The 10,370-nt window shown below is 45.7% G+C and overlaps 1 protein-coding gene across 2 annotated transcripts in view; it reads right to left on the bottom strand.

Annotated features, from left to right (window-relative positions):
- The window catches only part of LOC109303380 (granulocyte-macrophage colony-stimulating factor receptor subunit alpha-like), a 43,780-nt gene that overhangs the window by 10,685 nt on the left and 22,725 nt on the right, over window positions 1-10,370 (bottom strand). The window contains exons 8-10 of one of the 2 annotated variants that reach the window (XM_019525595.1): window positions 8,463-8,505; window positions 7,277-7,402; window positions 1,866-1,965 (exon numbers count right to left, since the gene is read on the bottom strand). In XM_019525595.1, the coding sequence (XP_019381140.1) occupies window positions 1,866-1,965; window positions 7,277-7,402; window positions 8,463-8,505 (269 nt within the window). Of the gene's footprint in view, window positions 1-1,865; window positions 1,966-7,276; window positions 7,407-8,462; window positions 8,506-10,370 lie in introns of both variants that reach the window. The other variant, XM_019525596.1, reaches the window with a different exon arrangement.

The raw sequence follows: 10,370 nt of genomic DNA, 5'->3' as shown, positions 1-10,370 counted from the left end.
GAAAATTTGTCATAGCCCCCACTGCCCACCCGGAGCACAGCCCAATGCAGCCCTGGCCCTGCCCGCCTCACCCCATGCAAATTTGGGGGCACATGACCCCCCATGTCCTCCCAGATCAGTGGCAGGAGCAGTGGTGGGAACTGCTGGATGAACTGCCAGATGAGCAATGTGCAGCAATGGGAGCCACCACCCCCACCCCCTGCTGTGCCCACCTGGCCCCGGCTGGGCAGCACTTGCCCCAGCCCCAGTCCCTCCCTCACTGTGGAGTGAATTGATTTGCACCCCCAAGCCCGTTCCCTTCCCCCTCCCCTTCCACCACTTACCAGCTACATGCAGTATTGACCATTGTAAAGGAACTAATCCCCCATTTGTAACACTGTTCCTAGGGGAAAACTGGTTCCAAGTTATGACATTTCAACTTAAGACACGATTTTCAGGAACCAATTGCATCATAAATCTGAGTTCTGTGTCATATTTGCATCATAAACCTGTATTCTGTGTCATATTTGCATTCGGCAGGCTATCATTCTTAGACTGGTGGAATACAGATGTGAAATACTCACTTAGGAGTTCAGTTTTCTCCTTGGTGTTAGTGATCAGATGTTCAGATGCATTGGGAAGTGGTCCCATGTTTTCACTGGTTATCCTCCTGTTACCTATGTACCTATAGAAGGACTTCTCATTGTCCTTAATTTTGGTTGCTAACTTGAATTCGGTCACTGCCTTTGCTTTTCTAATCTGCCCCCAACAGGCATGGGCCAATCTTATATAGTTCTCCATGGGGCCTATTTCTAGCTTCCATCATTGGTTAGTCTCCCTTTTCTTTTTCAGAAGATCTGTGACTTCCCTATTAAGTCAAGATGGCCTTTTGGCCCCTGTGCCACCAGTGCAAAGTATATGGAAAATGCTAACAAGCCAGGATATTATAATTGTATATTTATTTTACATTAGAGCCAATAGCCACCCAGGAGAACGAGTTGTAAAATTAACACTCTTTAATTATTTGTTATTGATTATTAATGATGAATTAATGCTTCTATGCATCTCACAGGTAGACCTTCTACCTGTAGGCTTCAACAGCACTACCCAACTATCTTGTTTTTTATGAGTTGGGTTGGAGTTTTGTTGTGGACATGATGGTTCAGGAAATTTAAGAGAGGCAATTTTTGGTTTTTTGGTATAGCTTTTATTGGACCAACCATACAGTTGGAGAGATGTTGGATAAGTGCTTGGGAATAAAATGCCCTTATTCAGATCTGAGAAAGAAGCAGACACAGGCTAAGCTAATTAACTGAAAAAAGTAATTGTTTAATTTCATGTAAATCAGAGGTATCAAAGATACCTCCAACTATTTGAAGGGTATCAAAGATACCTTTCAACTATTTCATCCAGCTTGCAGGTCTCCTGGAGGGGCTGGGAATTTGGTGATGGGGTCCACCCTCTCCCAGAATTCAGCGGACATGTTTCAACAGTTAAAGGGCAAGTGACAGCTGCATTAACCTCTGTACCATCCCCACTTGTCACTGAAGGTGGGTATGGATTCAGAACACAAGACTTGTTGAGGTCCATATGCAGCCTGGGGGGTCAGGTGAGTCTGACACTCCTGATGTGAGTGAAAACAGTTAGTTAAGGAAAGAAGTAGGCCCCCTCATGCCTAAAGGCTTATGCAACACCTCTCTCAAAAATACAGTAGATCCAATAAAACTTATACCAGAAAACCCTTGCCATGCATCTTATTTCTTGTCACAGTCTTACTGAAACCATAAAACAAACAAAATAAATATAAAAATAAACGTGTTATTTGGCTTGTAGGAAATGTGTGCGTATTACAAAAAAAAATGTCTGGTTTGATAAGTTAGATTTACCTTTTGCAGAGAAAACAGACAAACAACACCACTAGGATTGTTCCAAGTGCTATAAAGATTAACGTTATTGTAAGACTGGACAAATATTCTTCGTTGAAACCTGAAAGGCAGACAGTAAAAAAAGTCAGAAATTATTAGCAAAGCAAGTGGGTTTTTATACAATGATGTCAGATAACTACTTTGATATTTAATAATATTGGCTACAAATATGAAATCTATGCAACATTTAATAATCTGAAGAATATTTTAACCCAGGTGTTTTTCAGGGGATTGAGAAACACCTGGAAGATAAAATTTCCTCAGAAGCAGAGAAGAACACACTCTATGAAGTCTCGGGTTAAGTACAGACAATCAAAAAGCCTGAGGCTGAATTGATTCAATCTTTTCAGGTTTCTGTAAGCTGCTTAGATTGAACTGAGCCAGGACATAGGTGATTTCCCCAGCCATTCCCCCTCTTTAACTTCCATTTAACTTAGGAGGGGACTTGAGGGGGGACTCTCCCACCAGATCCCCAGCTGGGGCCTCCCCAGTGCTGGGGGAAGCAGGGGGAAGGAGGGTAGTCCCCACTGGGGTGTGTGACAGGGGAAATTCACTAGGCTGGCCACAACGCTGGTCTGCCCACCTGTCTACAGCAGTCTGCCCTGTCTCTTCTGCCATGTCTTGCTGTTTTAAAACTGATATAAAATATGGGAGGCTGCTCATTATGTGCCCCAAAGCCTAGGGCATTATACATGGCTCTGACCTCTCCTATACTGTGTCCCATGCCTTGCAGATGGCAACCAAAATCATAAGTCTCCCACAGGCATCCTCGCATGTCCCTGGGCCTCCTGCCCTCTTACTAGGGCCTCCACTTATGCCCTCTCACTAGGGCCTTCAACTTCTCATCCAACTCTTGGGGCCAGCCTGTGTGAAGTCCTTCAGGACCCACTGGCAACCCTACTCTTTGCAGCCCTGTGCAGCACTTCAGGCCCACCTACATAGACCCAGTCTGCATCCATATGTGCAGTCCTTCAGGTTGCCCTTGCAACCCTACTCTGCAGGGCCCTTCCATGCACTCTATACCCCCTCACTAGGGTTACTATTCTGCCCCCTTGCTGAGGCCAACATTACGCCCCCTCACTTGGGGCCACTTTTCAAACCCACTCCACTGGGGCCTCAGGGTCTTACACCCCATGGTGCTCAGGTATATGTAGACATGCCTGGCCCCCTTCCTGCTGGGTTATCAACTAGATTGTGGGGGCTGGGGATATAAGACACCCCATACTTGCCTTTCACTAGGGAGGCAACAAGTTTGGCATTTCCTGGGCACCACCCCACCACAAGCAGCCCCACTACACTATCCATCCCTAGCAGGGTGTAGTTTTAGGTGATGTCCCAGGACCAGGAACCTCCTGCCATCCCCATAGTTCCTGCCTTGTACCTCCAAGATGTTATGTGAGCAGCAGCTCCAGACAGGCAATGTTCCCTCTCCAGCTGCTTGCAGCAAACTTCTGGCTCCCCTGCTCAGGCCTTTTCTTATTGCCAGCATCTGAGCCCTTTTCCCCAATCAGGCAGCTTCCTGATGGCCATGTAACCACTGATTGGGAATGCAACTACCTGCAGGCTGCTCTGTCTAAGCTGTTAAAGTGGCAGGCATCAAAGGTGCTCTGCCACAGGGTGTTTCTCCTTCTCTCTCTGTGCCCAGAGCTGGTCTCTCTAGACATGCCTCCTCCTCAGTCTGGGCTGGATGAGGAGGGTCCAGGGGGGAAACCCCCCCTCCACCCCACACCACAGCCCCCGTGTCTCCTCCCTGCAGGGGGGGGGGGGCGGAAGCTCCCAGCAGGGTGCATTTTCCTCTCTCCCCAAGCCTGGAGCTGGGCCCTTTCTCCATGCCCCCTCCTCATTCTGGGCTGGTTGAGGAGGGGATCTAGGGGGAAACTTCCCCTCTGCTCCACCTGACACTGGACACCCAGCTGGGGTCTCTCTGGTGTGGAGGGAAGCAGGGAAGGGGGAACCTCCCCAGCAGGGCATTTATCCTCCCCCCTGCACCAGGAGCTAGGAATTGGACCTATCACCTAGCCATGCCCCCTCCTTGGTCAGCAGCCGGCTGAGGAGGAAGTGCAGGGGGAATGGCACCCCACCCATCTCTGGATCCCCATCTAGGTTGTGCCAGGTGCATGGGGAGAGGCCCTCAGTGTAGCTGTTTTTCCACCCACTCCCTTCTCAGCTGGCCTGCTGGCTGAGTAGGCGGCATGGCCCAGTGATCGGGCTCCTGGCTGCCAGGAATGGAAAAGTCCCTGTTGGTAGCTGGGTATGCAGCCAGCCCTGCTCCATGGGGCAGAGAGCACAGCCCTGGGCTAAACAGCCTCCTGGGATGCTGGAGGACTGTGAGTTAAGTTGAATTAGGAGCAGGTCTGGGACAGAAGTTCCATAAACTGGTTTGAGCTACATCAGTTAAATAGGATACTGCATTCAACCAGGTTTATCTTCAATGAGTTTCAGCCATTTTAAAACTAGTTTATGTGCATTGAACTTCTGTTCTGTTACAGGTTTAAACTGGTTCCTGATCACTTGAATTGGTTTATGTGTAACTTCTGTCACTAGCCCAGAGGTTTAGGAGGATTCCTCCAGAAGAAAAGGCAAGACAGGAATGGAGAAGGGAAAGACACTGAAGAGGCAAGGAGGAAAAGATAAAGATACAGAAGCAGGAAGAGAAAGAAATATAAAAACACTAAGCCTCCACAGCTTGACTGAAGTACCAACAAAAAGAGTGCAGCTATGCCACTGGTGTCTGAGAGGGACTGTAGTGTTCTCTTGGCCATATGCCATTGCTTGTGTATCCCAGACTCAATATATCACAGTTAGGCTTATTTGGGAGTCCATGGTGGAATGGGAAGAGTAGGGCTGGTGGGGGTAAGTCTGAGGGTTGGGCTGGAGGGACAGCATGGTGCAGGGTTTCAGGGTGTGAAGGTGAGTAGGGGGCCCTAGGTGGGGAGGGACATGGGCGGCAGAACAGTGTAAAAGCATTGCTGAAGTCAAACAGGATTGCCAACCCAAGGCATTTTTTTTCACTGTAAATTTTCTATTGGCAACCAAAGATTTTTACTATGGTTGATGTTAAACCCCTAAAAGTGAACAAAGACTTTCTAACTGGGACCTTGAGGCAGGGCAGGGCCTAGCAGAAAAGTGACATTTACATTATCAATTAAAAACACACAACAGTAAAAAAAAAAAAAAAAAAAAAGTTGGATATTAATAAAACTAAAAAAAAAAAATTCTTTGGGTTGGCAACCTGGCTGGTAAGGACAAAGAAGAAGTTGAAGAGGCCAAAGAAAGAGGAAGGGAGGCAGGGGAAAGAGAAGAAAGAGGAAGAAAGGCCACAATAATGATCTGCTGGCAAAGGAGAACATGGAGCCTGTAAACACCAACTGCTGCTTCAGTCATAACCAGGGATCCTAGTTTTCTCTGATAAAAAAATCCCACATTTTTTTATTTAAAAAAAAACAAACCCAAATCCACATTTTCCCGCAATTAAAATAAAACACCACTAACACACACTAGCTGAAACCTGCAAAACATTTGTGATTACATTTTTATTGCAAAAGTATTTCTTTAAATACAGGATTTCTAGTTATCCTATGACTGAATACTTTAATGGAATCAAAACTTCTCACCTTTGAAAAGGCTACATAAAGGTGTCCATGTGTAAACACAGGCTTAGAAATATAAATACATATTTTGTCTGACCTTGTGACTTGTTTCTAGTCATAGAATAAGAGGCCCTTGTATATGTGACTGAGGGCCCTTGAACATGTGAGGAGATTGCCCCTTTTAGTGGTTTATTTGTCCTTTTTAATGATTTAATTGAGTAACACTGTATGCATTCGGCAGCATGTTACGGTTAAATTTCATAACAGTGTGTATGTTTGGTGGCATATTTCAGTTTAAATGACTTTTTATGTAGAAAAGTAAAACACATGCCATGTATTTTAGTTTGCTATGCAACAAATTACAGTGATATTACTCACGTGTACAATTGCCCTATCCGGAGAAGGTGGTGGGGAGGGTGCATGGGGTGCTGCAAGCCTGGGCATGCTCAGGGAAGCTCAGCCTTGGTGGGCTTCCAGTGCCCCATCCCCACCATCTCTTCTGGCTGCCAGCACACCCAGATACCCTCCTGCTGCCTTCCTTGGACAGCCAATCCATTCCTGGGTGATCCCAGATGGAGGGAAGGCGGCAGAGTTGGTGCACGGGGCGCTGGAAGCCCACCAAGCCCAAGCTTCCCCAAGCACACCCAGGCTTCCAGTGCCCCATGCACTGTTGGATTTGGTGGGTGCTGCCTGTGAGCTAGGGATGTATCTGTGTATCTAGCACCTTGCCTGGGCAGCCCTAGGGGCACTGCCACTAAGGAGGGAAGCACTGGGGCCCCCCACAGCTCAGAGGCTGCATGACCCAGTAGCAGGTCACGTGGGCAGGATCCACGGAGAAAAAAAGCCAAAAATGTGGTGAGGAGCCTGATCTTTTTTTTTTTCCCCTGGAGCCTGCCTGCATCTTCCACGGCTGAGGAGCAAGCTGCCAGCAGGTCATGCAGCCCCCAAGCTGCAGGGCATCCCAATGCTTCCCTCCATGGCAGTAGTGCCCACTGGCCAGCACCCATCCACTTGCACCCCACCTGGGAAGTCCCGGGGATGCCGCCACTATGGAGGGAAGCACCGGGGTCCCCTGCAGATCAGGGCCTGCTGGCAGCTTGCCCCCCACCCCATCCCCTGGCTGCAGGAGAGGTGGGCAGGCTCTGGGGGGAAAAAAAGGGATTGGGCCCCTCACCACTTTTTTCCCCCACCCTTCAGTGGTGCTGGGGGGCCCAGTGCTTCATTCTAGCTCTGACTTGCTTGCATATCTGTTTGAAATGCCTTAGGATCTATCATAATACCACACTCATTCTGTCTGTCTGGAGCACTCTGATTGGTTGTTTCAGTAAGCATTGTGGTTGGCTGCCAAGGCAACCAATCAAAGTGCTCTGGACAGACAGAATAAGCATATTTGTATATCTCTATATAAATATATATATAAATATACACACATACATGTATATATATTTAGTGGTACTTCATTTTAATCACAGAACAATGTGAATTTTGGGGGTTTTTTTAAATCAGAAAATTTGGGATTTTTTTTCTCAGAGAAAACCAGGATCCCTGGTCATAACCATCTAGGTTCTTACATTAGCTTCCCTTCTCCTACTATATGAAAGCTGCCCCAGTACTACAAGACAAACCTATCCTCTCTCTTCATTACCAACTGGAAAAAGAAAGAAGAAGTGGCTTAACAGAATTAATATATCTGTGCCTCTGTGAATACAAGATGGCAAGTGAGGTAGATAGGGGACTACTGGGATAAAATTAGGTTAAGAACTTTCAGTCTTTCATTCTTACCAAACTCAACTGGTTTGCTCCACTCCCCCCATTTTTCGCTTAAGAGACACGTTTCTGAACGGGCTCTGATTTGCAAGAGGTATTTTTTCTTCACATTGAAGTTTTCAAATGTGTAGGTTTCCTGGTCTACCTAAAACCAAAACAATTATGGGGAACAAAAATACTCAATCTCTGTATAGATGTTAATAATGTGCAAGTTTGCATTTATGATCTGAGCTTTACATGAAGAGCATTGTTATTCCATGGTGTAAAAAGAGTATGGTTAAATGTCAGAACTATGCCTTAATAAATTAGCCCATCCTCCCACTGACATTTTTCATTTTGGAAAATATTTTTCCTCCATTAAACTTTGAAAGATCACAACCTGCATTTTAATTCTTGTGCTCTAAGGAGACTTCTTGTTCCCCTTGCTTGCTAATAGCTCTTTAACAAAAGTAGAAGAAAAGGAGATGGATTTCTATCAGTTTGTTTTATTAGAGATTTGCAGGGTTAGGTGATATTGAGAAGAGTAAACTTTCTATACCCTCCCAATGCTCTTCACTGTCTGTCACATGTTATTGCTTGAGGCCATCAAATGGTTAACATACTATCATGGCATGTGTTAAGTGAACTACAGCTCATGAAACCTTGTGATATCTATATCTATATGTGTGTGTGATACAGAATAATCAAAGTGTGTGTGTGTGTGTGTAAGGTGGAAATCTATCCTGCCTTCTCATATATTTTATGGATGGAGGTGGGATCATAGGGCAGATTGTTCTACATAGGATGGTTATGGTCCTTATTTAAACCTCACTCAAAAGCATTCAAAAGTGTCTCAAGCATTGAACGTTTTCTTAGATTTATTTAAATTGATGTGAAGGAGGGAAAGAAAAAGGAAGCTTGCCATCTTTCATAGAAATTGATGTGTCAAATTATGCCCATAAAACAGCCGTTTTTGTTGTGGAAAGTTCTACCTTTGACTAAAGCACATGATTTGTCCTAGAGCATCCAGTTACAAATCTATTGATTATCACTTAAGCCTAAAATGTTGTATATTTAAGAAACTTGTAAATACAGATAGAGCATTACATGTTCAGTTTTGTAGTATTAACATCAAACCCTTTGTGCGTTAGGAATAATGACCCTCTGATAGATTGAACACAATGCCAGCCATAACTGGAAATTAGTATGGGAGGAGCAATACTTACAATTATAGAAGGAACTTTGTTTCCTTTGTTTGGATCAACCTGACAAACAAAGAAAATGGTTTTTTACATGATTTATGATGCAATACAAGCCAATTTCTTCCATTAGCACTACCTTGCTTGACCAGTGCAGAAGAAGGTGCAAATAGAATGTAAAATATCTTAGCTGTGAAGAGTATGCAATAGGTTGTACTAGAGAAATGATATTAGTATCATCCCACTGCTAGAGTTGTGCAAATAATGATTTTTCAGTTTGGTGGATCTCTGGGGCTCACTTTCCTCTGACCTCTTTGATTTATCAGGAATTGTGGGGGGTAGGGGGGGGACTTGAGGAAGAGTAAAGCCAATCTCCTGGATCTACAAGTGGCTGCAGTTGAAGATCTTCCTCTCCCCCCTTTTTTTCTACAGGCAATTTCATCTTTCTCCTTTCATTGGTTCTGTTCCCCAAGTCCTTATTCAATATGAGGATGACAGCCTTCCAATAAATAAGGAAGTAAATAAGGAAGTCATTGGTGAGTCCAGAGATGACTGAGGAGGCTGATCTGAGAACTATACGTTTGCCTGGAGATGTGGCAGATGGTTCTGGGACGAAAAAGCAGATCCTGGTGGTGTCCAGTCACAACACTTTCCTTTTGTCTCTCTCATTTATCCACCTCCAGTGAAGTGAGTTTGCTCAAAATGATCAATGCCTTGTCTTATATCATGGCACCAATAAGGATGTTTCAGTACTTAAGGCTCTTGTGTATTGATGTTAGTACTGCATTTCTTCAGATTGGCCTTCAAGATGTTCTTGCATCTCTTCTTTTGCTCACCCCTAGAGTAGTAACCTTCAATAAGTTAGGAGTACAGGATCTGTTTTGGGAGATGGTTGTCAAGTATCCTTGTGATATATACTATCCAGTGGAGCTGGTATCATATAAACATGGCTTCAATGCTGATGGTGTTTGCTTGAGCCAGAATGCTGGCATTCATTTTTCCGTCTTTCAGCTTGACGCAGACAATTTTCTGAAAACACTGCTGAGAGTAACATTTCAAGACTTTCAGGTATCTCTGGTATGCTTTCCAAGATTCTGCCAGTTTCCAAGCTTCTGCCAGTCCCCGTTTCCCTCTCTGTGCCCCTGCTGGTGGCTTTCACCATTGGCCAGGGGAGTTCCAGCAGGTGAGACCCCCTAGGGTGTTCCAGGAGCAGGGAAAGCTGAACAGGCTGAAACAGGGAAAGCTGCCAGGGTTCCCTGGAGCCTGCCCACAGCTCCCAGAACTAAGCGAGGGTGGGGGAGCAAAGGGTAGGATGAGAAGCTGATTCACAGCCTCTCTTCCCAGCTCCACCTTCTCCGGTTCACCTGTTCTGTTGCTGTACAGTCTCCTGCAGCCCCAGAAAGCTGCAGCACACCTCCTGCCTCTTAGCCTGGAAAGCTCAGGGATGCTCAGAGCCCCCCCCCCCCCACCAAACACTGTACTTCTGTAATGTTTAAGCGTGCTGTAACTTTAAAGTGCTATAAAAATGCTCTAAATTACAGCACTGTAAAATGTACATGGGGCACATCTGTACACACCCTGAGTTATAAATGATACATGCTTAAGCTGGTACACAATCACTAATCAACAAAGCTACTAGAAGTGCACCAATAAAGATTTTTTGGGCCAATACCAATGACTGATTATTAATGAGCCATATCGGCTGATACTGATCCGATTGCTGATATGCAGTCCGGCAGCTTGGAAATCAGCGTCAGGCTAGTAAGTCTGATGGGGGATGGGGCATTGGGGAAGGAAGGGGCATGGAGGGGGCAGATTGAAGCTCCCAGGGGTGAGGGAGGGAGTGGGGTTCGGGCTAGAGCAGGGGCAGGCAGTGCACAGCTGGGGTGGGGCAGGGCATGGAACAGAGCCACAAACAGCTCATCCGGGGG

The sequence above is a fragment of the Gavialis gangeticus genome, unplaced genomic scaffold (assembly GCF_001723915.1).
Source record: "Gavialis gangeticus isolate Ggan-Ray unplaced genomic scaffold, GavGan_comp1, whole genome shotgun sequence".
NCBI lineage: Eukaryota > Metazoa > Chordata > Crocodylia > Gavialidae > Gavialis > Gavialis gangeticus.
Note: the sequence above shows the minus strand (reverse complement) of the source record. Positions and strands in the feature narration are given on the sequence as shown.